Genomic DNA, 27,331 nt, shown 5'->3' on the forward strand with positions numbered 1-27,331 from the left:
TGCCCCAGATAGTGGTCAGGAGGGGTCTGTGGTCAAGGGCAGAGATGTCAGCAGGGCCAAAGCAGAGGGTCTGCAGAGGAACCCAAAGGCATTGGCCTGGGCACGGAGGAACAGGGAAGCTGATGCTGTCTTTGAAGTGCCCATGCCCCACATAGGGACTGAGCTCTGGAGAATTAACGTGCCTGAGGCCACAGCTTGTCCAGGGACTGGGGAGCACCCACCTAGGTCCCTCAAGGCCAGTGCTGGGTAACCACAGGCCCCCAAAGCCATGCCAACGGCCACAACCATGCCCTAGCTTGGGCTGCTATTTCCATCATCCCATTCTTTTCAGTGACAATTCAGTAATTGCTTTGGGACATTCATCTAAACTTTGTACAAGGTAAGAAAACCGTGTCTGGATATGGAATGTGGTTTGGGATGTAAAACACAGTGTGCAGTGTCCTGTACGTGTGGGTGTGGCTGGAAAGAGGCCAAGCAGGCTCCTTCCTGTTTGCCTGAGCCAGGCTCCCAGCTGACGTGCCCAGCGCAACACATCAGTCCAGGTGAACGCTCTCACCCCACTTTGCTACAGTGAGTTGAGGCCCTTCCCACGCCCCAACTCCACATGCCTCATCTTTCCAGTCATGGCTTCCTTGTCACCAGATGGGTCAAGCTCATGCCAGCCATTGTCACCTCCACCCAGCGCGGAGACCAGTGGGCACCTTCTTCACTGTTAGCCCCAGCCTGGTCCTCCATGGAATGTTCTGGGCAGCTGGGGACCATTGCCTGCTAGAGAGGAAGGGGAACCGGCTCTTTCAGGCTCTCATTTCACAGTGTCTCAGGCTGGTGGCGAGAGGCTTTGTGGGAATTCTTGGGGACACGGAGTTGTCTGTTGAGGACTCTGCCTCCTAGAATGAGGTAGGGTAATGTCTGGCACACATTGGGTGCCTGGGAGAAGCTGGTTGGTTGGAATTGAATCATGACGTTGCTCAAGGCTCTCCTGCATGTCATCAGAGGCCATGCTCGTCCCCTGCCCTGGGGGCAGCAGGAGAGCTTGGCTGAGGAAGCTGTGCCAGGGGATGTGCACTGTGCGCTTAGGAAGCCTGGGTTAGGCCCAGTGTGCCATGTTTAGATGGCAGAGCACTAGGTGGGTTATTTCACCCTGTGTGCCCAGTGCCTTCAATGAGAAGCATCTAAGGGTGCAGATGCCCCAAGGCTGTGCCTTTCCTTGCTAAGATCATTCCTCCCAGTCACAGGGACTTAGGAGACCCCCACTGGCTTCTGCCATAGGAGAGGGCACCTAGAATGGGGGAGTCACTGTCCTTCATTTCTTCAAGCCCCAATCCAGCAGTTCCTCCAGGCAGTCAAGCGAGGCCCCAGTCTTAGGGGACCCCAGCCTCTTTCCAGGCCCCTGAGGGGGCCGCCAAGAACAGCCAAGTGCGGGGGGGGGGAGGGGAGCCGGTTCACGTGAAGGGGTCTGGAGGCATGTCTGTGGGCACAGTCTTTTCCAAGGAGGAAGGGCTGAAGAGGGGTGACTTTGCAGGAAACAGTGCTGGGGACTTGGAGGTCACCGTGAATGGTGTGTGTGTGTGTGTGACCGCACTATTGCGTGTTGGGTGCTTGGGTGGACACTTAGGACTTAACTGCATGTCCCTTGTGTGATGGCTTCCTGTGGGTACGTGTGGCCCTTGGAGGGGCTAAGCGTGACCCCCAAGAGGGCTGACTGGCGCCCTGGCAGCTGCAGCCTCAGAGATGCCAGCCCCGCCCCCAGGCGAGGCCCCGCCCACGCCCGGAGGCCACGCCCACGCCCGGAGGCCCCGCCCCCTCGCCTTCGTTTGCGCCGGGCGCTCCACGCTGCCGCGCCGCCGCCGCGGGCAATGATTAACCGGGCCGGGCGGCGGGCGCGCGGCCTGGGGCGGAGGCGCGGGGCCGGGGCGGGACCCCGCCAGGCCTCCGGGCTTCCTGCCGTGGGCCGGCGTTCCGGGTAGAGGGCGCCGTGCCGGCGGGGCCGCGGCCGTGGCGCAGGGCGCGCGTGGGCCGGGCCGGGCCGCGCCGGCGTCGCGGGTCAGCATGAGGACTCTCCGCAGGTTGAAGTTCATGAGTTCGCCCAGCCTCAGTGACCTGGGCAAGAGAGAGCCGGCCGCCGCCGACGAGCGGGGCACGCAGCAGCGCCGGGCCTGCGCCAACGCCACCTGGAACAGGTGAGCCGCGCCCTCCTCCCCCTCCGCCCCCGCCCCCGCCCCCGCCCCGGCCGGCGTCCACGCGGCCCGGGACACCGGGACGCCGCGCTCGGCGCTCAGCTTGCCCCGGCCCCGCCGCCGGCGATGCGCGGGCGTGGAGGGAAGTTAGTGCGACGTGTTCCTCCGGCCGGGCCCGCGAACACGCGGGGACACGCGCGCCGCTCCCTGCCCCGGGCGGGGGCACCTCGGGCTCCGCGCCCCGGTGCCCGCACTGCCCCGAGCGCACGGGTCCGAGCAGGAAGTCGTCTTCCCGGGCGGCGGGCGGCGGGCGGGCTCCGGCGGGCGCGCTGACTTCCTGTGTCGGCGCTCCGCGGACCCCGGCCTCCCGGCCAGCTGTCGGCGGCCGCCGCCCGCATTCCTTCGGGACGCTCCCCGGGGATCTGCGGGGCGCGGGAAGCCCCTCCTCCGCCCTGTGGGAAGAGCCCGGCTGGGGTCCCCGCCCCCCGGGTCTGCTCCCGGCTCTTCCACCCAGAGGAAATGAAATGAGGGATCAGGGGGTGCGAGGCTCACTGTGCAGGGGGGTCTGTGCATGCGGGCCTCCCCTCCCCCAAACCTGGCAGTGACATTTTGCCAGGTGCTCCACCGGCTGTTGGCCTCAGCCACCGGGGACCTGGCTGTCACATGGACACATGTCTCTTCGGTTCCTCCGTGAACTTGAAGCCACCAGCTGGAAGCCCGTCTGCACACAGTCACTCATGTTTATGTGCTGTCCTCCGCTAAGTTGTAGACTGCTGGAGACTTAGGGCTGCCTGCCTCAGTTTCCCTCGATTGTGGGTCTTCACAGTTCTCACAGGGCTGGGTGAGGTCTTTGAAGGAAGGGCTCCTGCTACCCCAGAAGTGCCTGTTTTGTGGAACCTCACTCTCTAGCCTTGTTTCTGGTGGGGGTGCAGACCTTTAATTCAAATCCCAGCTCTGCCTCGTCTGCACTGTGTTGCCTTGAATGAGTCATTGAACATCACTAGCCCTCAGTTTCGTTATTTAAGCATGGGTTTACGGATGGTGCCCACCTCAGGAGGCTGTGTGGGGATTAAATATGAAAATGCACAATAAAGCCCTCAGCATGGTGCCTGGCACACAGTAGGTATCCCATGACTCAGAACTCAAGCCCATTAAGAGGACTCCTGTGTGCGGGAACGCTTGTGGGGTGGTGCCTGGGAAGCCCCTAGAGTGAGCCATCACTGACAGCAACTTAACGGTCTCCAGACAGGTGGGAGCCCTGGCTCAGCACCCTGCTCAGAGGGCTTAGACGTCTTCTCTCACACCTACAAGGCCCTGGACCCTTGCTTGCAGGGAAAGGTGACTCCAATCCCCAGGTTTTCCAAAAACCTCGGTGCCCTGATAGAAAGCCTGTGCCCCTCCCGCAGTATCTGCGGGCTCAAGGCTGCTCCTGCCTGGGCTGCTCCGGCCCTGCCAGGGCCCCACATCTGCACTGTGCCAGCCCCGTTCAAGGCCCCTGACTCACTGTGTCCCTGGTCCAGCAAGAGAGGTGCTACGCTTCCACCTGAGAGGTGCGGGGAAGCCCCGAGCACCCAGGTCCCACACCACACGTGATTCCCCAGCTTGAGGCCCGCTCTTCCCCGGGCAGGTGTACACCAAAGCCCTGAGGTGAAGGGACTTGAGACAGTGGGATTTGGGGTCCTTCCCAGTCCCTGCCTATCTGGCCTGCCCCGCTCCCTGACCACTTCCTGCTGAGGCCCCGAGACAGCTGTATCAGCTTGCTGGCCAAGCTGTGGACTCTTCATTCTGAGTCCAAGCACACCCCCTTTATATCTATCTGCCTGACCCCATCAATGTGCCAGGGCACCTGGATCCATGACCTACTGGGCGGGAAGCCACACGAAGGTGTGCGCTGCGTGGCCGTGCCAGCGCTAGGTAGGGTCCTGCTCTGCCTCGCCCTGCTGCCAGTGGCCTTAGGCTTACGGTGGCCTTGCTCCAGGCCTGCCTTGGTCTTGGTGAGTCCCTCTCTGTCCAAGTCTCCCTCACGGAACCAGCAGTCTTTAATGCGTTATGGCTACCAAGACCCTGTCTCCCAGTCAGGCTTCGGGGCGCGCACACGTTGTTCCACCCGCTGCAGTGGCCCTGAGCACATCCCCTGTGTTCCCCCCCCACCTCTGTCTCCTCTGGACTGGGATTAACAATACACTGCTTCCTCTGTCCTGAGAGAACCCACACACACAGTTTGTTCATTCATTTCCACTCACAGGACTGGCTGGGCCCGGCTGAGGCCTAGGCTCAAGCAGAGAGAGTCTGGAGCCTCCAGGTGGAAATAAACACAGACACTGTCAAAGGGGGAGATAATTGCAGGTGGCACTTAACTGGCAGGAAGCAGAGCTAGGGGTGGGGTGGGGAGAGGAGAGCTGAGCTGGGACAGTGGGCCAAGCCACCAGCCCCCCTCCCTACCTGGAGGGCCAATGCGAAGCCACGTGGGGTTTTGAGCTGAGACCCTGTTCCCAGCCATGCCTGGCCTGGAGCCCAAACAGCTGCTACAGGGCACTTTCGGGAGGTGGGTCACATTTGAGGACCCCAGTCTCTTCATGGGTCCCTAGAAGTTGGGTGCGCCTCCCTCCTCAAGGCCTGTCCCTGCCTCCCTCCCTCTTAACCTTCTCGGGGCCATGACCCTGCCTGGCCCTGTGTTCCCCTTGCCTCCCTGGTGGACTCCTCCCTAGGTCTCATCCCCATACCGGGGCCTCCAACTCCCTGAGGGGCCTCTGCTGTCCTAACAACCTCCCTGGTGAGAAAGAGGCAGGCCGGGGCTGAGCTCTGGCTGCTAGGACGGGAAGGCTGTGGGGGCCGGGTGTGTGACAACTGCCCGAGTGTGCCCCTGGATGGACTGTGGCCCCACCCCAACCTTGACCTGGCATCTGCCTCCTTGTGGGGTGGCCCCTCCTCTCCAATCTCCCCCTCCCAGGGGCTCCAGAGAGACTCCTGGAAGCTGCCCAGGATCCATAGTAGTCCCAAGATGCTGAGGGGACCTGTGGGCACATCCAAGCCTTCTGAGCTGACAGTTAGACCCCCAGCTCTTCCCACCATCTCCCCAGCATACGGGGGCCCTGGGCAAACAGTTGTAGGAGAGAGCATACCCCAGTTTCGTGGTACCAGGCAAGGTATACACCGTGTCTTTTCCCACTCCGCTTCCACGCAGGAAATGAGGGACTGATCAGAATCCCCCGCTGTCAGCGGCTGGGATCTAAAACAGTCCAGCCAGGAAGTCACTGTCCAGGGACATCCGTGTTCCTATCTCAGCTGGGGCAGAATGAGGTGGGTGTAGGTGTTATGCTTTGACTGTACTCTAAGGTTGGTGGCCCTGTCTTGGGTGGGAATAAGAGCAGGGGCCTCAAGGACCTTGTCTTTAGTGCCCTGGTCCTGATGGGAGCTGTCTGGGCCCATGAGTGCACCTGTGTACCCCAAAGTCACACATGTGGGCTGTACTGGACCCTGACTAAATTCAAGCCTGAGTGATTCCATCCCACAACCCTCAAGATGGAGCTCAACACAATAGCCCTGGTTTCTAGATATCAGATGGGTCAGAGAGGTAAGGTGACCACCCAGGCCCCCACAGTGTGCGGGGCCAGAGGCTGGCACTCTGCTCAGAGCCAACTCCCCAGTGTGCTTCCTCCTCCAGCTCTGGGGGCTTAAAGGGCCAGACGACAGGTCCAAAGTCTCCAGGCTGCAGTCTTGGGGTCATGTGAGGTCTCCCACCTCCCCGGACTGCTTGCTCGCTCTCTCCTGGGCTCTTCTCCTGTAATGTAGTCTGTGTGGTCAACAGTGACTCCCAAGTGTCCCCTCCCTGGTTCCTGGCCTGTGAATGTGGAGGTTTCATGTGGCAAAGAGACTCCTCGGATGTAAATTATAGTTCCTGAGCAGAGGAGATGACCCCGGCCTGTCTAGGTGGCTCTGTGGTCACAGGAATCTAAGAGGGACAAAGCACAGAAGGTGTGACCAGGGAGCTGAGACTGGCAGACCTGCACTGCTGGCCTTAGGAGCAAGGAAGACCCAGAGTGAAGGGACTAGATGCTTCTAGAAGCCAGGCAAGGCTAGCCATTTGCACCGAGCCTCCAGAGGAGCCTACGCTTTGGTGCTTGGCTTTAGCCCTCCGAGGCTGAGTGAGAACGAGAGGGGGAAGGGAGGTGCTTAGTCCAGTAGTATGGAAGCAGTTTGATTTAGCGCCACAGGACACCCACCTTGCAGGCTCCGTTCCCTTCCCACTTGGGCCTAGGGGCCACCCATCCCCCCTGGCTACTGCGAACTCGCCTGAGGGGGCAACATGGCCCCTGCCCTCCAGCCTGCAAGCACAGCAAGGAAGGCCTCTAGCAGACAACCATGCTCATCTCCTAATCCTCAGAGGCCCAGCCCAGAGCAGGGTCAGAACTGGGAAAGATGGGCCCCTTCCATACAGGGGCCTTAGCCTCAAAGGGTATCTGGCTGCGTCCACCCACTTGCTTTGCCCAGCTTTCTGTATGAGCAGGTGCCACTGTAGAGACCCGCCCCATACAGGCCCTAAGAGTCAAGGTGACCAGAGGCAGGTGTCTCGAGCCCCCATCACTGGTTGGGCCTCATGGACTCTCCTTCCTCTCCAATACCAGCCTGGGCCTGGGCTGCCTATCTCCACCATGGCATCAGGTCTGTGGCAGAGCTGCCGAGAGCCCTGTCTTCTCCCTCTGCCTGTGCCCACCCAATCAGGTGAGGCCACAGGCTGGGCCCTGGCCCGTCCTCCTGCAGTGGAGAACCTGTCCTTTCCATAGAGGCGGAAGCCAGAGGAGGGTGAGCGCTCCACACCCAGGGGTGTCGGGGCCTCACCCAGAAGTCCCCAGATCTCCTGTGGTTTCCACAGGGCCATCTGCGGGTGCCTCGACTGAGCCTGCCAGCTTGCTAGGCTGTGGCTGGTCAGTTGGAGTTTCACTTCTGTATTGGAGGGTGACAAGTCACATGGGGCTTTCTGACCTTCCCCACCCTTCCTTTCTCTCCATGTGGCTCACAAGATTTTGTTGTTTGAACTTTGAGCCTCACAGGGCTGGGAGAATTGGAAGGAGCAGGTCTAACCTGTGTATCTATCCCCAAGCGTGAAGACACAGGGAACTGTGGGCCAGAGTCCAGTTTCATTTCTGGCCATGCTGGGTAGCAAGCTATGTGACTCTGGGCAACTTCCTCGGCCTCTCTAAGCCTCAGTATTTTCTTCTGTAACCTATCACATCACATGAGAAGCTGGTAGTAACTCCTGACAGAGCTGGGGCTCCGGTGTGGCCCACCACGTCAGGCACAGGTAGACCATGGAAGCCAGACATGTTTCTACTCCACTTGGAGACTCCTTGGTTCACCTGGGACAAGAGCAATGCAGGACGAAGTTTCTAGCTGTATCCTCAGGCTGAGGACTCAATCTTTTAACGGACCTCAACAACCTCATCTGCAAAATGGGTATCAGAGGAAGGACGGAATCAGAGCACAGAGGGACGCTAAGAACTGGGTAGTGACGATCTGTTCCATGCTGCAAGTGGCAGCATGTGGTCAGCTGTTCCCTCCAGGCTGGGTGTGCAGCAGCTGGCCTGCATGGTCATCTTCCGAGCCACAGACGTGTCCTGGGCTGAAGGCAGCAGACCTCTCAGCTCTGTGCCCCATCTCACCCTGGAGTTGGCCAGTGGCAGGGACATCAGGGATAGGTAGGGGTCAGGAGAGTGCAGGTCTGCACGGGAAAGGGAGGGCTTCTCCGAGGCAGTGTCCTCTCAGTCAAGGCTCTGGGAGGATCAGACGCGTGTCTGGTTGCCAGAAGAAGGGCTTCCTGGCAGGGCACTGCGCACCACCGTCAGAGCTGCGGCATGATGGGCCCCATACTCCCTCTAGGCTTAGAGCTCAGGATGCCTGGGCCGGCCGGGGGGGGTGGGGGAGGAGGCTCTCGAGGAAGACCTAGGATGCCCCCTGCAGAGGCTGGGGCAGGGAAGGGACTGGGCGCAGAAGTCTGAGGACTGAGAAGGGAGGGCGAGCAGAGACTGGAAGTTAACTTTCAGGGTCGCTTTGCCTGGAGGAGGAGGGCCAGGCAAGCAGAACTCTGCCCCAAGCCATTGTTGGAACCAGAGACCTGGGCCCCAGTCAGTAATGGCCCAGGAGCCCTCGCTCTGCCGTTGGCACACAGCGGTGGTGACGAGGGAACCCAGCAGTCACGGGGGATGTGACATACGTAACCCCTGGAGGCGAGGCTGGGGTGACCTGTGCTGGAGGAAGGAACCGAGGAGACGAAGTGGAGAAGGTGCAGGGGAGAACAGACAAGGAAGACGTGTGTGACCGTCCTGTGGCTGGCAGCAGCTCCCCCAGTAGGTTTGGTTCAGAGACACCACGAAGGGCAGAAGCCCTTCAGTGCCCGGGGCTCCACAGACTGGGACTGGCCTATGGACCAAATTCAGCCTGCCACCCAACTGTATAAAGAAAGTTCTGTTGGATCACAGCACATGTGCCCACCTTTGTGAAGTCCCTGCAGGCGATCAAAGTGCCCTCCGACCCTGTGCAGAAAACCTTCACAGTGTCCTCCTGCCGGAGACAGTTCCAGCCAGCACAGGCCTGAGCAGTGTCAGCAGCACCTTTCATAATGTATAGTCCGTCAGCCTCAGGGTGGGGGCAACAGGGCTTGGGACCCCACTGACTTCCCTGTGGGGACAGTGGCAGGGTTGAATTAGAGTGGTGTGGAGGTGGGAACGGGGACCGAGACATGTAGAGGCAAAGACAGCAAGAAATGAACATGGGAGGAGCCGGGATGTGGAGGGTTCCAGCTTCTGGCCCAATTGGATGGGATCAAGAGTGCAGGAAGGGTGAGAATTTGCCCAGCTTGCATCACAGAATGTGTGGGTACCTGGCAGGCCCCAGTGACCCAGGCTTGGCTCTGGAGACCAAGCCCAGGGTTGCAGTGGGGTGTGGGCGACTGGGCTCTGAGGAGGGGCTCCACAGGAGGGAGGAGGGAGTCCAGGTGCCTCTGAGTGACTGTCTCCTCCCTCCCCGCCCTCCCTCCATCTGCAGCATACACAACGGGGTGATTGCTGTCTTCCAGCGCAAGGGCCTTCCCGACCAGGAGCTCTTCACCCTCAACGAGGGCGTCCGGTGAGTGCTGGCCCACCCTGCCTAGGACTGCCCGCCTGGCCTGCACTGCAGGGAGAGCCTGTCGTGGCTGAGGTGGGATGGGGCAGGCCCCTGGTACAGAGTCCAGAATGGACTGCCTGCTTGAGGCCAGGGCATGCATCTGCTGGACCGCACCATCAGTGCAGGCCTGGGAGGCTGTGCCCCACTCTCTGGTGCTCTTCCTGAGCCAGCAGGGAGGAGCTTGGACAGTGGTGTGAGTTAACACCCACATTCCCCACTTCATTGAGCACTCGCTGTCAAAGAGGAAGGACCCACCTGCTTAATGATCTGGTGTTATTCCGGAAACTCAGTCCCAGCCGCAAACGCCCCTCATTTCCTGTGACGGGCCGGGAAGCAGCTGAGAGGAGAGCTTCTGGCCACCACTGCAAACCGGGCAGCCGAGGCTTCCAGAGTCCGCAGTCACCATTTGTAGCAGACGGGGGCTCAGAGTGGCCAAGTTCCTCTGCCGAGGTTCCGCAGCCGGTCCAAGGAGATGGTTTGACTTGGCTATTTCCTTCCACCCCTGTCCCAGGCCAGGCCGTCCTGTCTCCAGGGCAAAGGTGTATTTGGAAAAGTCAGCAGTTAACCTTCCTTCTGTTGTTTAAAAAAAACTATAAGGGTCAGTGGGACAGGGGTTAGCCACCCCACACCCACCTGAAAGGGCCCTTACTTGGGTAAACTGAGGCCCAGAGCAGGAAAGGGGATGGCCCCACAGAACAGGAGCTCGGTGTCTTTTCCCAGCTGGTGCCTGTCGCCGCTTGGGAGCACTGCTGTTCTTGGCCCATCTGGCCTGCCCAGGGTGCCCCATTTACAAACCCTAGGAAACGAGTTTCTAACAGGCCTGAAGAATGTTGGCAGGGCTGGGCTGGTTCCGTGCGGGGCACTTGCTGAGCATGTGCAAGGCCCTAGGTGTTCCATCCCCAGCACCACATAAAAGGGATGGGGGAGGACTTTTACATTTGCCAAGCAGCTGGAGCCCAGTTCTGCATCCCCACCCTTAGTGTTGGGGTCTGCTGACCCTAGCCAGAGCTCCTCTCCACGGGGCGCTGAGCCCTTGGGGACAGCCTTCCTCCCTCACGTGGGCAGGGATGGAGGATAGAGAAAGCCCACCCTGGGGTCCTGGCTCCTGGCCCTGGAAAACAGGCAAAGTCGGGTGGTGGGCGACTTCAAGCTCCTGGGCAGTAATGTGATCTGGGGGCAGCTTCCAGTCAGACAGTTCAAAATGAAATGCCAGGAATACTTAAATAACTGCCACTGACCTTTCAGTCAAGGCCTGCTCTGTGCCGGCATGTGCCAGGAGCTCTTTGTGACTGGAATTCTTCCAGTGGGCCCCACAGCCTGACGAAGACACAGGTGGTTGAGTGACTGCTGCTGCCCACGACTAGTGAGTAGAGCCTAGAACTCAGACCCCCGACTTCAGGGTCCATGGCCAGTCAGAATCCCGTCCTGCCCTGCTCGGCTCTTCTCATGCAGCCTCATGAGGTTAAGTGGGGGCTGAGAATGTAGCTTAGTGGAAAGAGGGCTTGCCTCACATGCTTGAAGCCCCCGGTTCAGTCCCAGCAGCACATTAAGCCAGATGTGGACACACTCCTTTAAGCCTAGCCCTTGAGAGGTTGAGGTGGAGGCAATTCAAATTCATCCTAGGCTACAGAGTAAGTTTGACAGTAGCTTAGGCTATATGAGACCCTGTCTCCGAAGAAAAATCAACGGGGTCTAATTGCACCTCAAATCCATTATTGGTCCTTAGTTTTGACTCATGAGAGTCCATAGCTAGAGCCACTAATGGCAGTATCCAAGGGTCCCCAGCCATAGTAAGGGATAGTTAGTGACATAGATGGAGGTCCCTTGGCTCTGCCCAGGCCTGAGCAGGTGGACAGGGGCAGGGATGGTGAGTTGTGACTGAGAACTTGGCCATCTGGATCATTCCTTTCCCCTGTTACTTGTATGTGTGTCTACACATATGCATGTGTGCGCACACACACAGCCTGGTGTGGTTTGATGCCAAGAATACATCTTCTGAGGCATAGTGACACACACCTTTAATCCCAGCACTTGGAAGGCCAAGGTAGGAGGATCACCATGAGTTCAAGGCCATCCAAAGACTACATAGTGAATTCCAGGTCAGCCTGGGATAGAGTGAGACCCTACCTCAAAAACTAAAAAAAAATAAAAATAAAAAGGATATATTTTCTGGTCATCAGGCAGCATCACTGTTGTAAGATGATCTCCACACTAATCCAATCCCAGGTGGTACAGCTGTCTGGAGCCCCTAGCCTGCCCAGTGCTCCCTGGCACCACCCTGCAGTGTGGTACTGTACTGAACAGGAGGCCACAGTGACACAATGCTAAACATCAGGAAAGGGCTGTGGAGATGGCTTAGTGGTTAAGGCAGTTGTCTGTGCAACTTGAGAACCCAGGTTCTATTCCCCAGTACCCATGTATGCAAGATGTACAAGGTGGCGCATGTGTCTGGAGTTCATTTGCAATGACTAGAGACCCTGGCGTGCCCATTCTCATTCTCTCTCTCTCTCTCCCTCTTTCTTAAAGTATTTAAACATCAGGAAAGCACAGTAAAGGCTGTCAGTGACAAGAATCTCTAGCCCCATGACAATCTAGAGTGACTACTGTAGCTTACAGAGCAGCCTGCCCTTGGTGGACATGTTACTAGTTTCTCAGTGGTACATGACTATGTAAATGTTAACATAACAGTTCGTATGCCTTAAAATAAACCCACAAACTGGGCATGGTGGCTCACACCTATAATCCCAGCACCCAGGATTGCTTTGAGCTTGAGACCAGCCTAGGCTGCAGAATGAGTCCTAGGTCAGCCTGAGGTAGAGTGAGACCCCCCCTCCCAAAAAAAAAGAATGAAATGAGGGAGGTGGTTCGGTAGGTAAGAACGTTTGCCACACAAATGAGAGCCTGAGCTTGGCCCCAAGCACTCCTGTAAACCGCACGGCCACACCTGCCTTCAACCAGTGCTGTGGGGTCAGAGCATCTCGGTGGTGTGGTGGTCAGCCAGTCTGGCAGAAAGCAGCAGCTCCGGGTGCGGTGAGAAGACTGAAGGAAGCTGCATGTGAGTGACATGGCAGGACCCTTGGCATTCTCTGCTGCCCTCCACATGCTCCTCAGTACACACACACGCACGAAATTCACCTTAGAGTGCATTGATCACTGCTTCTGAGTTATGTGTCTGGCTGCACAGCTGCCACAGTACTTACTTCCAGAACATTCTCATCACTCCACGTCATGTCACTTCCCTTTATACAGCCCAGCCTGGCTGTACCTGTCCCTACTCGGAACTCGGATACAGATGGGGTGACTGAGCAGCCTCGTGTGTCGTGCCACTTTCTGTGACTCTTTCCTGGTCAGGCCGTGCTGGAGCATGCATTCAGGGGAGCTGGGAGTGTAGCTCTGTTGGTGGAGTGCTTGCCTAGCGTACATGACGCCCTGGGTTCCAGCCCCAGCACTGCATAAGTCAGATGTGGTGCATGCGTGTAACCCCAGCGCTTGGGAGGTAGAGGCAGGAGGATCGGAAGTTCAAGGCCAGCCTGGACGTTGTGCTCATCCACTTACGTTCACGTCTTGTGGCTGCAGTGAAGTCATGAATGGATATGAGCATCCACGCTGTGCAGTTTTGGTGTTTGGCGTTTCTTTTTCTTCTCTCTCTCGCCCCTTCTCTTAATCTAATAAAGTAGATAACATATCCGTAAACCTTACCCTCTCCTTGAATTCATAAGAATCCAGACATACCACAGAATTCCCATATATTGGTGCATTGGCAAGAAATACCAATTCCTGTATCAGTTGGGGCTGAAAGAGGGATCCGATTAGAGGATGCTCCTGGGGTTCATGGGGGTCCCTTGAAGGACTGTCGATTATCCATGCTTTTCTCAGATGGGATCTAAGGGTTAGAGAGGTGTACAGATGTGTGTAAAAACTGAGAAGGATAATTGTTAAGTGATTATAAAATGAATGCACCCAAGTGGCAGGCCTGGAAAAACCGTGGAGAGGACAGAAAAGAATGCACAAAGAAGTCCTGCCACGTGCAGGGCAGGAGGGGTAAAAAGCCCATGTGGAAAGTAGGGGTCAGGGCTTCACGAGGAAAGACTGGCCAGATGCCAGAGGTTCAGCAGAGGTCGGGCATCCCAGAGACAGTTTACTTTTTATGACAGGGTCTTTCTATAGCCTAGGCTGTCCTCAAACTCTCTCTTTTTTTTTTAATTATTTTTACTTATTTGAGAATGACAGAGAGAGAAAGGCAGATAGAGAGAATGGTTGTGCCAGGGCCTCCAGCTGCTGCAAACAAATTCCAGGCGTGTGCGCCCCCTTGTGCATCTGGCTAATGTGTGTCCTAGGGAACCAAGCCTCAAACTGGGGTCCTTAGGCTTCACAGGCAAGTGCTTAACCGCACCTGTCCTCAAACTGTTGATCCTCCTGCATGCTAGGATGCCAGGCATGCGCCACTGTGCCCAGCTTCTGTGTAGAGTGTGTGTGGACATGTGATTGCACTTCTAACATGTGATTGGATCTGCTAGCTCCTCTCCTGTTGCAGTCAGGTTCCCATTGCTGGTAGAAATCACCCAATCAAGAGCAGCTTCTGGGAAAAAGAGGTTTATTTTGGCTTACAGACTCGAGGGGAAGCTCTACAATGTCAGGGGAAAACGATGGCATGAGCAGAGGGTGGACATCACCCCCAGGCCCATATAAGGTGGACAATAGCAACAGGAGAGTGTGCCAAACACTGGCAAGAAGAAACTGGCTATGACATAGCACCCATAAGCCCGCCCCCAACAATACACTCCCTCCAGGAGGCGTTAATTCCCAAATCTCCATCAGCTGGGAACCTAGCATTCAGCACACCTAAGTTTATGGGGGACATCTGAAAACCACCACATTGCCCAAACTTGGGTTCAGGTTTGGGGAGTGTTGCAGTCAGGTTCGCATTGCTGGCAGAAAACTCCCGACCAAGAGCAGCTTGTGGAATTAAAAAAAAAAAAGGGTTTATTTTGGCTTATAGACTTGAGGGGAAGCTCCATGGTGGCAGGGGAAAATGATGGCTTGAGCAGAGGGTGGACATCACTCCCTGGCCAACATCAGATGAACACCAGCAACAGGAGAGTGTGCCAAACACTGGCAAGAGGAAGCTGGCTGTAACACCCGTACGCCCGCCCCCAGTAATACACGGCCTCCAGGAAGCTCCAATTCCCAAATCTCCATCAGCTGGGGACATAACATTCAGAACGCCTAAGTTTATGGGGGACACCTGAATCAAACCAGCCCAGGCACCAGCCCTTTTCCCACAGCAGGGGGAATGGCAGATGCAGGTCACCGCCCTCTTTCCACTTCTTATTTCTGCCCGGGCATTCTAACTGCTTGTGGCTGTGGTGGGTTGGCTCCTTGTAGCTTCAGTTGGCATCTCCAGACGACAATGGTGTCAGTGTGTGCTGGGGGCTTGCTGGCTGTCGGGGTCTCTTCTTCAGAGCAGCCTCGGCTCACGTCCCTGGCTGCTTTGTCACTGTTGTACACGTTGTTCCTGGTTTTGGTCTAGATCCTTATCAGATGTGACCTGCAGATGATCTCCACCCACGCCCGCCCCGCGGTGTCCTTTGAAGTACAAAGAGTTTTCATTTTGAGGAAGTCCAATGGTCTCATCTCTCATTGCTGGCAGCAATCCTCCTGCCTCTGGCTCCTGAGTGCTGGGATTACAGGTGTGCACCACCACACTCAGCTAGGTTATCTATTTTTAGGTTATCTGTCTTTTAATCCACAGACCTAGGGATCCAACTTTGGCTGCCCTGGCCTGACTCATTGTGAACCTTCCCAGAGCCTCAGTTTCCCTTCCTGAAGAATGAACACGGTTCCTACTTGGCAGCGTTCTACATGGCTGCATTGGTATATATGGCCTTCCTTCTCTTCCTGGAATTCAGTCGCCCAGGAGGAATCAGAGGGTTCTGTGAACAGCAGGGTGGAAATCCCCATGTGTTCACTAGTCAGGCTATGGTCATCACCTGCTGTGGAAGGGTCAGAGATGACAGGAGAGCCACTGGCCATGTACCTGCCTGAGGTGGTGTAGCCCAAACTGGTTCCTTGCCATCGACAATACAAACCTGAGACCTTGCCTGGCAGCCTTCTATCTTCCAGAGCCATGCCTGTACCCCTTGGCAGCTACGCAAGCCAGCAGATAGCGCTGAAATCCGGGTGCTCACCAGTGGTGGCCCTCTGCCCTTGCCTCAGTTCGTCAGGGTGAACTGCTGATGGTGGACAGGGAATGTGCGGAGGCTGGGCAGACGGTTTCCACAGAGGCTGGCTCCATCAGGAACAGACCTGGGAGGCCAGCGCAGAGAGGTAGAGGGCCCTGTCCTTCACACCCAGGCAACCCGTGTCACTGTTGGCAGCAGGGGACAGGAAGCAAAGCTTCACGAAGGGCACCTGCTCATGCTCAAGGTTCAGTCCTGGGCCTGTTGGCCCTCCCCTCTGCAGCCAGGCCTGCCTTGGGCCACTGGGAAGAACTGAGGCTCCAACAGAGTGGGGCCTGCTCAGCCTCCCAAGTTGTTCCTTGTGAGTTAAACTTGCCCTCTGATGTAGCCCTGATGTTCGCAGGGCTCCTCGAGCTCTCACAGCCTAGGGGAACAGCTCTGGTCTGGCTCCACTCCTCACCTTGCTCAGGTGGCTGTACAGGTGATGCATGTGGCAACCTTGAGACAAGCTCAGCCAGGACATGGGGGGGGGGGGGGCTCACTCCATGAGGTGAAGGTCATGGCTTGGTTCCCCAAGAGCCAAGTGGCTGCTCCCAGGGGACACAGGAGAAGGTGAGGACCTGCCGGGGGAGGGGGGTCCAGGGCTGACCAGGAAGGGTTCTTCGACTCTTACACAGGTTAGCATGCCCTTCTCATCTTTTAGTCTGTCTCATTCTACTTCTGCCGCTGGGCACAGGGCCAGGCCCCAGGTGGGCACCATCAGCAATTCTACCTCAGCTTGCTAATCCCAAAACGGACAGGGAAGGTACCTGACCCGGCCTGGTTTGGTGGTGCCCATCGAGCTCTTCAGGAGACAGCGCTGTCCTTCAAGCCCTGCGATAGCCTCCAGAGTGCCAAGCTGCTTGAGGCCAGGTGGCCAGGAGGTAGGAGCCACCTCCATCCAGTAGCTGAGGTGCTGGCCACCTGACTTAGCTTCACTCGGGTCCACTGTTCTCAAGTGGGCTAGTGGAAGCAGCTGGGCCCAAGCTGGGGTCTAGGGTACAGCTCCCTCAGGAAGATGTCCCAAAGGACCTTTGAGGCCCAGAGCATCCACTTCTTTCACGTAGAGGGAGCTAAGCTTATTGCTACCTGCCCTGTCCCCAAATACAAGGTTGAGGCAGCTGTTTGGAGACAGAGACAGTTGAATTTGTCACCCTCTGGCTCCAGAATGTCAGGGACAAAGCAAGCAGGAGTATAACTTCCACATGTTGCCTTTGCGAAATCCTGCCATCCTCGCTTAATTTTTTGCAAGCAGAGGGAGAGAGACAGAGAGAATGGACCTCCAGGGCCTCCTGCCAGTGCCCGGGATCCAGACACATGTACCGCTTTACGCATCCGGCTCTATGTGGGTGCTGGGGAATCAGACCTAGGCCATAGGGCTTGGCAATCACCTTTAACCACTGAGCCATCCCCCAGCCCCAATCCCTGCTTTTGTTCAACAGGACAAGACCCTAAAAATGACTACAGGTTGAAACCACACTGTTACTTTGGTAATTCAAGGGATAGTTACAATTCTTCTGTGATCTTAAAAAACTTTCATCAGGAAAACCCCCTGATGCTGTTGGTTATAAATAGATAGATAAGTGAACCTGATAATGTTTGTTTAGAACACTAATATAAAACATAAGGAACTCTGGAAGTGTTTCCTATTTCTTTGCAGAGTTAAAAAAAAAAACAACAACCCACCATCATTGCCATGGCCACCACAATAAGAACAAGAAACTTGTGTGATTAGAAATCATAAAATTTATTATTGTTTTTGTTTTTGTTTTTTGAGGTAGGGTCTCACTCTGGCTGAGACTGACCCTGAATTAACTATGTAGTCTCAGGGTGGATTCAAACTCACAATGAACTCTGCCTCCCAAGTGCTGGGGTTAAAGGCATGCACCACCACACCCAGCAATTACTTTATTTTATTAAAACCTCTGGTTTATATTGATTGTCAACTTGATTGACTGTCAACCATTTAGCCCCTGGGCATGCCCATGAGGGATTACCTAGTTTAGGCTAGCCTCTGGGTATGCCTATAGGGATCATCTTGATTGGGTTAATTAAGGTGGGCCGGCCTCAGTTAACCGTGTCAGGTGTCCTGGACGGCGTGAAAAGAAGAGAGCTGACTGAGCAGCGGCACTCCGCTTCCTCCCGGGCTGGAGGTGAGCTCGAGCTCGCCTTCGAGCTCCCGCGCCACGCCGGCCCTGTCCTGATGGACTGTACCTGGAGCTGTGAGCGGACATAGATCCTCCCTGATTGTTCTCAGGTATTTTGTCTTCGTAACAAGACACTGGCTAATGCAGCCTGACATGGTGTCACACACCTGTGGTAAGGGCAGGATTTGCCTGCTGAGGCCGTCGTTGCCCCTCACCTGCAGTGACTCGGTATGTGGATCCTTCACTTGACGGTGGCGTGTGGCACGTCCACACAACCGTTTCTTTTCACGTCAGTTCAGGACTCGGTGGTCTTAAGCCCTGGTGACTGATGCCGACACAGACTTCAGAACCACACAGGGTGAGGACAGCGTGTGATTCAGAGCTACTTACAGACAGGCTTGTGTGAGGTGGTTCAGAGCAAGAGTGCTGACCCAAGAGGGCGAGCTGTTCAGGGTGGGCCCGGCCGAGTTACACTACTCGGGAGGTGTAATGGGTGCTTTTGACTTGGAACATCTCCACTGCTGTGTGAGACGGTGCCCATCGCCAAGTCAAGGAGCTTCCAGGATTTTCTCCCTTTCACCCTTGTTGGCTTTCCAATCAGAGCTTTGTGCCTACAAACAAGTGCCTTGCCAGCGAACAGTGTCTCCAGCTCTGGTTTGTCCACTTTTACAAAGCCTCATGGGGGAGATGATATGGCATGGACTGAAGGACAGGCGATCTGGCCAATCACAGAGAGACTTTGAAAGAAGAGCTATGATTGGTCACTAGTGATGACACGTATTTGTTAACCTCTATTGTGATGGGTGGTCTGCTGGCAAGCAAGAGGGGCTTGTACTTTTAAACTGTTGCTTAGTTAATTCCATGGGAGCTGAAATTGGGAGTATGTTTTTGGGTACTGGTATTATTAAGCCCTGGTGACTGATGCTGACACAGATTTCAGAACCTCGCAGGGTGAGGGCGGTATGTGATTCAGGGCTAGTTGCAGCATTTCTCAAGTGGAAATAGCAACATAAAAATTTTAAGATTTCTGATCATGTTGGCCCAGCACATGAAGGCTTGGTGTGGAGGTCAGTGGCCATATGTTTGCAGCCTGTGGTGGCTTTGGAATTTGACAGCATCCTGCCTGTTCGGGAAGGGTGCAGTGGGCAACGCTACCAGCGAGTTCACAATGATGAAATTCCCATGCTAACGTGGCATGGGCCATGTGGCTCGGGTCTCCTGCCTCACTGTCTGGGGAACCCCAGTCTACCTGTTGCTGGTTCTGAAGACCAAAGGAATAAAGCAGGGAACTTGGGAAACCACCAGCTCTGGGATATGGGTAGGTGAAAGATGGGTGGAGTCTGCTGTGTGGGACCAGACCTGCTGCAGGTGTTTTATTTTTGATTTTCGAGGTAGGGTCTCACTCTGGCCCAGGCTGACCTGGAATTCACTATGTAGTGTAGTCTCAGGGTGGCGTCAAATTCATGGCAATCCTCCTGCCTCTACATCCTGAGTGCTGGGGTTAGGCATGCACCACCACACCTGCCCTTTTTTTGGTTTTTCAAGGTAGGGTCTCTGGCCCAGGCTGACCTGGAATTCACTATGTAGTCTCAGGCTGGCCTTGAACTCACAGTGATCCTCCTACCTCTGCCTCCTGAGAGACTCTCAGGGTTCTCTTCTGTGAGGCAGGTGGTAGTGGGGGCCGGGTACTTGGTGAGTAAGCTGCCCTGTTGACCTCAGAGGGAGAACACACAGGCCCACCCATCTGCGAACATTGGTCTCTGGCTGCTTGGATGGTCCTTGCCCCCTGACAGGTTGCCCTCACTGGGGTACTGCATAGCCTCAGCTCACTCGCATCTCCTCTCTCCCCTAGGCAGCTGCTGAAGACAGAGCTGGGATCCTTCTTCACAGAGTGCCTGCAGGTGAGTGGCTCTTGCTGGCCACAGAGGACATGTCACCACTGTGGGTGTGGAGCACCAGTTCCCCCCTTCGCCTCCTCCGTCTTTGTGGAGATTGTGAGGATACACCCCGTTGTGATGCAGTTTCCCACCCAGCTTCCACATGTGACTGTGAAGGTTAAGTGACAAGCTCCAGGCCAGTGTTTGTGCCTTGCCTGGCTCTAGAGGGGCCTTAACGATTCAGGGGAGAAAGTGTAGGATGCGTGCTGGGGCTGTGGCAAAGCCAGCCCTGAGGTTCTGTGCGGCCTCTGTTGAGGTGGAGCAGCACGTGTATTCGTGATCCCCGTCTGCCCAGCGGGCTTGCACAGTCTCAGCACTGGGGCCTGAAGGCTCAGAAAGGTGAAGTCACCTGTCTGGGATCACACAGGCAGGGCTCAGGACAGCACCTGGCCTGGGTCTCTTTGAGCTTCGTGGAGTAGTGTAGTTGTCCAACACCCTGTGCAGACAGGGGCATCTCTCACAGGCTTACAGCAGTGAACCCACCGTCTCCAGTGGGTGGGACATCTCAGGACTTTAAAGGTTCTTCAAGGGCTGGAGAGAGGGCTTAGCAGTTAAGGCACTTGCCTGTTGTTGCAGTCAGGTTTGCATTACTAGCAGAAAATACCTAACCAAAAGCAGCTTGTGGGGGGAAACAGAGTTTATTTTGGCTTACAGACTTGAGAGGATGCTTGATGATGGCAGGGGAAAATTACGGCACAAGCAGAGGGTGGACATCACCTCCTGGCCAACATCAGATGGACAGCAGCAATAGGAGGATGTTCCAGACACTGGCAAGAGGAAGCTGGCTATAACACCCATAAGCCTACCCCCCAACCAAACATCATTCCAGGAGGCTCCACTTCCAAGATTGCCATCAGCCGGGGACCTAGCATTCAGAACACCAAAGTTTATGGGGGACACCTGAATCAAACCACCACATTTTGTCCCTGGCTCCCATAAACTGATAACTATACATGATGTAAAAAATGTAATGCATTTATATAAGTTTAAAAGTTTCCATAATTTTTATCAATCTAATGATGATCAAACATCCTCATAGTCCAGGGTCTTTTTAACTGAGCCATAATATTAAAAAAAATACATAATGACGCAGAATAAACACTCATACTGCAAAAGATGGTACTGCATATAGCAAAGAAATGACTAATAGATTTAAGACAACCAGAGCAAACGTTAGACTCTGTAGCTCCAAGTCCAACAACTCTAGTCTGTGACAAGTCTCCTGAGTCTGATAAATCTAACCAGTGACAAGTCTCTGGAGTTCCAGTTCTACCCCTCCAGCTAGGCTACTCACACAGTCCCAGAAAACTTCATCTGGTGCCAGCAGCTCTCCTTGGCAGCAATGCCATAGACCTGGCATATCCACTGGGTCCCCCTCTTGGTTCCATTGGGCTTCACACTCCCATGGCCATTTCCAAACACAAGACCACATTGCAAATTTAGCAACCCCCTCTTTTCTGCATTTGTTATATTTCATAATTCCAGGTACATACCAACTTGTCAATCCAGGGGGGAATGAAGCAGACTTTTTTTTTCAAGGTAGGGTCTCTGGTTCAGGCTGACCTTGAATTCATTATGTAGTCTCAGGGTGGCCTCTCAGAGATCCTCCTACCTCTGCCTCCTGAGTGCTGGGATTAAAGGCGTGCGCCACCACGCCCAGCTAAAGCCGACTTTTAAGAACACAATACCCCGTCAGCATTCAGGCCCCTTCAAAAGACTCTTGTGTTCTTCCTGCTGTCCTAGTGCAGGTCAGCTGACCTAAGCTCAAAGGTTGTAATATGTCACACAATTGCAGCTGAACAGGCAGTAGTTTCGGCCCAAAGATTTTTTTTTTTTTGTGCCATATCCATCTGCTCAGACCACTCCATTTCTGGGCAGTGCAACCCTGCACAGGTTTTCAGGACATGGTCATAATAGCATGCCGCTCATACAAACTGCTTCTAGCCCAGTCCAGGTTCACCCTCATAAACCAAACCTCACAGTCTATAGTTCTTACTGTATTCAGATCTTCCAACTCTGACCAGAATAGTCCATCAAGCTGTACTTAGAGCACTGCAAAGCATCTCTTAGGCCAGCGTTTCAAATTTGTCCACATTCCTCCTGCAAAGCAGTTTCAAAAGGCCAAAAGCCACACAAGTTTCTAGCAGCAATGACACCACTTCTTGGTACTAACTTTATGGTTGAAGTCAGGATTGCATTGCTGACAGAAAACACCCAACCAGGGCTGGAGAGATGGCTTAGAGGTTAAGCGCTTGCCTGTGAAGCCTAAGGACCCCGGTTCAAGGCTCGATTCCCCAGGTCCCACGTTAGCCAGATGCACAAGGGGGCGCACGTGTCTGGAGTTCGTTTGCAGAGGCTGGAAGCCCTGGCACGCCCATTCTCTCTCTCTCCCTCTATCTGTCTTTCTGTCTGTGTCTGTCGCTCTCAAATAAATAAATAAATTAAAAAAAAAAAAAAGAAAAAACACCCAACCAAGAGCAGCTTTGTGGGTAGGGGGAGGAGAATTGTTTATTTTTGGCTTACAGACTCAAAGAGAAGCTCCCTGATGGCAGGGGGAAATGATGGCATGAACAGAGGGTGGACATCACCTCCTGGCCAACATCAGATGAATAGCAGCAACAGGAGAGTATGCCAAACACTGGCAAGAGGAAGCTGGTTATAACACCCACAAGCCTGCCCCCAACAATACACTGCCTCCAGGAGGCTTTAATTCTCAAATTGCCGTCAGCTGGTGACCTAGCATTCAGAACGTCTTAAGTTTATGGGGGACACCTGAATTAAACCACTGCATCTACGAAGCCTGAGGACTCATGTTCTACTCTCCAGATCCCATGTAAGCCAGGTGCACAATGTGCTGCAAGGTGGCACGTGCACGCAAAGTTGCACAGGTATCTGGAGTTTGACTGCAGGGGCTGGAAGCTCTGGTGCACCACATAGAAAAAGGCCAGTGTGATGGGCTTGCCCCCCCCCCAAATAAAGGTCATTCACATGATTACTGTTGAGCTGGAGAGACAGCTTGGTAGTTAAGGTGCTTGCTTGTGAAGGCTAAAGACCCATGTTGGATTTCCCAGTACCCATATAAAGCTGGAGGCATGAAGTGATGACATTACTACTGTTACAATTACCGAGGGCTTCTTTCTGTTCAGGGTCTTGCTTTATAAAAGCCCAGGCCATCCTCAAACTCACAGTCCTCGTGCCTCAGCCATCAGAGTGTGGGATGATGGCTGTGCCCCCCCCCCCCAATCTCAGAGCCCTTTTCGCCCTGTGGGTGTGTGCAGCAGCCCATGGGCGCTGGGCTTGGCCTCTGTCTCAGCTTACCTGTCTGTGTAGACCCGAGCAGGGCCCGAGCTTGCCTGCAGGGTGCCCCAGGTTTGGGCTGTGCAGCAGATCTCTCGGCTTGTTGCTGTCCCTCTCTGGGCTGTGGCTGCTTGTTCATGGCAGGCCAGTGATGTTGCCTCCATTTACTTTCAGAACCAGCTGCTGACGAAAGGCATGGTGATCCTTCGAGACAAGATCCGCTTCTATGAGGGTGAGTTGCCCCTGTGGCTGGTCCACATCAGAGTTGAGCCTGGGCTGAGCATCGTGCTGAGTGGAAGGGGTACTCTGGTCTGAAGGGTTTAGCAGGACAAAAACAGACGTAGATAGCAAGGGATACCCAAGAAGGGATTTGGGAGGGAGTCTGTCACTCACAATCAGGAGATCAGGGAGGTGCCCGATTTCAGCACGAGGCCTCTGCTTTACGTCACTGCCTGAGGACTGTCAGTCAGCTTTTCCTCCCTGTGACGATATATCTGACAGAGGACAGTGACAGCTTAAAAGGCAAAAGGGTTACTTTGGCTTGTGGTGTCAGTGCTTGGTCAGTTGACCCAAGGTGAGGCTGAACATCGTGACACAGAAGCTGTGGTAGGAAAGCTCTCTCCTCACGGTGGCAGGGAGGAGAGAGGTGAGCACAGGGACCAGGGTCAAGGTGTGTGTTCAAAGGCCCACCTCCCGAAGCCTGTTTAGCTCACATGCGCTCAGTGGGTCAGTCTGCAGTGAAAGCAGCTCCACCACGCAGGCACCTCAGAGGGGCCACCTGCTTCAAAGCGAGCCTTTTACTTTATTCTCACACCGAAGCACACCTGCCTTAGAATTGGGACCCTCCCTGGTAGGATCTTTGTGGATCCCCAGATGACCAGAACCAGCTCAGGCAAAGGTCACGGGACCTCCAAGTCATCGTTGTTCCTACACGGGGGCCATCCCGCAGCGCAGGGGAGAAGGCGGGATTTAAGCCTGCGTCTGCGATGTTGGGACACACATCCTCGGTCCTTCCTGAGGCCCCGTCATCCCAGCCAACCTCCCTGTGTGGCCCAGCGCCTATCACACAGCAGATGGCCTTGACCTCCTGCAGGTGGTGGCACTTCAAGCCCGAGGTGTCTGAAGGCCTTGGCAGCAGCCCAGATGTGCTTCCTTTGGGAGGGCCTCAGCACTGTGGCAAGGAAGCACTGTGCCAGGAGGACAGGCATGCCGAGTCTGCTGTGCAGATCCCTACTGCGCACCCGGCCCTGAGGTGCCTTCACCCGGGAGTGTTTGTCTGTGGGCCTGACGCTGGCGCATGCTTGCCCTGCTGGCCCGTGTCCTGACCGGTTGGGTGCTCCGGCAGCCCTCTAAAGGAGGCCCGAGTCCTCGGTCCTGCCCAGGCCTTGCTGAGTACTGCAGGTTGAGGGGGAGGCCGAGGCCAGGATTCCAGGCTCACTCTGGGGGTCCTGACGCTAATGTTCCGTTCTCCATCACCCCCTCCCCAATGTGTGCCAGGAGGGCTGTAAGGGCAGGGGATTTCACACCTGGATGGGGCACAGACAGACAGGCTAGGCAGCGCCCTGGAGGAGCCAGCATCTAGCCAGCAGGTGAGCGTTTGGCACCTGAGAGAGAAGCTTCCTTGAAGCCGCCTGATGCAGCACATTCCCGAGGTGCCTGCGCCTCCCACAAGCACAGCCGGGGAGCCAGCCGGGTCCTTAGAAAAGGACAGCTTTGTGTGGCCTGTTGGAGCTGTGTCCACAGCCCCAGGACTCCAGGCCTCCCAGGGAAGGGGGGACAGGACAGCTTTGTGAAGCCTTGTCTGCGCCTGCAGACCTCGGGCCAGGCAGCGAGCTGAGCTCCCTGTGAGAGTGGCGGGCCCCAAGCCCGCCTGCACTTCCCACCACAGACACACCGTCTCACCGCTGTGCTAATGGACACACTCACTCCCTAGGGCCCCCCCCCGGGGGGGGCTCTGCAGGCCTGGAGGTGGAGGAGGCGGGACTCACGCCTGGGCACATGTGTGCACCGGCAGTGACCGGCAGTGTACTGAATGTCAAGGTGAAGGGAAGCCCTGGGGAAGGAAGGGTTAGCGCCGCGTGGGCAGCCAGGGAGCGCTGTGTGAGGGTGAGGGCCCTTGGGCTGGACCTCCAGGTGAGGTCTGTTCAGAAGCCCATCTGCCTCACAGCCCTGTGTGTTAGGAATAACAGCTGGCTACCCTCTAGGCCAGCCTCAAGAGCTGCCCCTCCTGGGGCTCTGCAGCCTTCAGCAAGGTGATTCTTGGAATGGGCAGGCTGCAGGTCTCCCTGCAGGGCCGTGGCCTGGTACCTGACAAGAATTGATCAGCGGGCCCAGTGCCTGCAGTGCCAGCGGGACGACCAGCCCCTGTGTCCGTGCAGGCTGTGGCATGCGCCCGCGGTCCCAGCACTCGGGAGGATTCCCCCAGGCAAGGTAGCTGGCTGGACTGGCCCAATCAGTGGGTTCCGGGCAAACGAGGTGGAGCATGATGGAGGGAGTGGCTGAGTGCTAACCTCTGGCCTCCACACGTAGGTGGAACACGCACTCGTGTGCATGCCACACTCACAGGCCACCACACAGCTGCTCCACTGCAGCTTGACACCCCAGGGGCCACTAAGGTCCACTGTCACCAGGGCCGGGGTCCACCCTTCTCACCTTCCCAGAGCCCGGCCCAGCGCAGCTCACACATGCACACTGCCCATCAGTAGCCTGGGCACACTTGCCCCCCCGCCTGCCAGCGCTGCTCTCCTGCCCCGTCCTACACCCTCGGCTCTCGCTGCGCTGGAGTCACCCCGTGTGCCTGTGGGCTGGAGGTGGGCCCGGCAGGCTCATGCCTGTCACCCTGCAGTCCACTTTTTGCCACTTCTTTACTCAGCCTGAGCCAGTGTGGAGCCTCGGCCTGGCCTTCCTGGGCCAGTGCCCTTCGCCCTAGTTTGCTGTTTAGTCTCTAGCTGGGGCCCTGGCACTCCCCATTGCTGGGCGCTTTGGTGCCAGCTGTTGGCCCATGTCAGTTCCTGGGAATTTATCTTGCCCATTTTAGAGAGTGCTTTCTAGACTGGCTGGATGAATTCTCAGATCCCACAGCAGCCACAGCTCAAGGGTACAGGCCCTGTGTCTGACTGTAGCCCAGCCCACAGCCCCCTGGTGAGAGCTGGCTGTCCTTCCTGGTCTTGGTCAGCATGTGGCTCCAGCCAGGTCCTGGATTGTGTTTTACAACATCTGCTTTCCGCAGCGTGCCTGCCCTGTGGGCTGGAGGACAGCCTGCGCTGGGTGGCATGCTGCCCTGGCTGGCGCCCAGGCCTGCCCCACTGCCAGCTGGGACTGAGCAGCCTTTCTTCCTGTGGGGCGGCAGGAACTGAAGGGGCTTTGTGTGAGGACAGGGCCCTGAGCATCCGCCTGTCCCGGGCATTCCTGTGGCCTCCTCACCCCTGGAGCCAGGTGTGGGCCACCCTGGAGGGCTGGCACTAACTGCCAAGCAGGGAGCCCCAAGAACCAAAGCAGGCCAGCCCTAGAGGTCCCTCATGCCCTCCTCGCTGCCCAGACTGGAGCTTCCTTTGAGCTAGGCGAGTGCGGGGATGCTAGGGGAAGGTCCTTGGGAGGCCTCCTCAGCCCCAGCAACCCAGTTGGCCAAGCCCTCAAAGACCCTCCCTCTCTGCTCAGCAGCCTTACTCTCTGCCTTCGCCGGCAGAAAGTACCTGGGTCTTCAAGCCACATCTCTCACAGAAAGCAGGGCCAGCTTGTGGACCTCAGCTGTCCCATTCCCAAGAGCTTCCCACCCCAGCAGGCAAGGCCACTCTGCTGGGGCCTAGAGGAGTGCCAGATTATTTAAATGGCTGTTTCCCACATTGCTACTTTGTCGGGTACCATGTGCCATCTGGGAAGCTTCCTCAGCACCTCCTCCAGGAAGCCTTCCTGCTGACCATCTGCCTTCTGTCCTGCCTGAGCCCTGAGCTGCTGTTGCCAGCCTGGGCCTTCCCCTGGCAGGCTGGAGTGGAGTGGTCTGGGCCTTGAAGGAAGAAGCCAGAAACTGCGGCCTGGGCCACTCGCCCAAGCGGTCACTTCTCACCTTTCGTTCTCCCCATTGCCGGGCTGGGTCCCCAGTGCCCAGCCTCCAGCCCAGCCCAAAAAGAGGCTCTGAAGATGTTCGCCAGACCTGCGGGCAGGTGGAGGAGCAGGTGGATGAATTCCTCACGTGGTTGGTGGGGCTGTCAGGAGGGCCTGGCGAGAGGCAGAGGGAGCGGGGAGCTAGCTTCGGTGTTTCCCACTCAGTCTCATTAGTCCATCAACCCTGGTGGGCAGGCTGTCACCTCTCCGCTTCACAGATGGGGAAGCTGAGGCACGGGAGGCTGGGCACTGAGCAGAGAGGGGCCCAGTGTGGGAGGCGGGTGCAAACTCGG

At 56.2% G+C, this 27,331-nt stretch overlaps 1 protein-coding gene across 6 annotated transcripts in view; it reads left to right on the forward strand.

The window, feature by feature from the left end:
• The window catches only part of Prr5 (proline rich 5), a 49,446-nt gene that overhangs the window by 17,731 nt on the left and 4,384 nt on the right, over nucleotides 1-27,331 (forward strand). For 2 of the 6 annotated variants that reach the window (XM_045151533.1, XM_045151531.1), the window contains exons 2-5: nucleotides 2,067-2,180; nucleotides 9,219-9,299; nucleotides 19,556-19,604; nucleotides 23,112-23,169. In XM_045151533.1, the coding sequence (XP_045007468.1) occupies nucleotides 2,077-2,180; nucleotides 9,219-9,299; nucleotides 19,556-19,604; nucleotides 23,112-23,169 (292 nt within the window). In that variant the 5' untranslated portion in view covers nucleotides 2,067-2,076. Of the gene's footprint in view, nucleotides 1-2,049; nucleotides 2,181-5,361; nucleotides 5,478-9,218; nucleotides 9,300-19,555; nucleotides 19,605-23,111; nucleotides 23,170-27,331 lie in introns of those variants that run through there. The other 4 variants (XM_045151534.1, XM_045151530.1, XM_045151535.1 and 1 more) reach the window with 4 other exon arrangements.

The sequence above is a fragment of the Jaculus jaculus genome, chromosome 6, assembly GCF_020740685.1.
Source record: "Jaculus jaculus isolate mJacJac1 chromosome 6, mJacJac1.mat.Y.cur, whole genome shotgun sequence".
Taxonomy (NCBI): Eukaryota; Metazoa; Chordata; class Mammalia; order Rodentia; family Dipodidae; genus Jaculus; species Jaculus jaculus.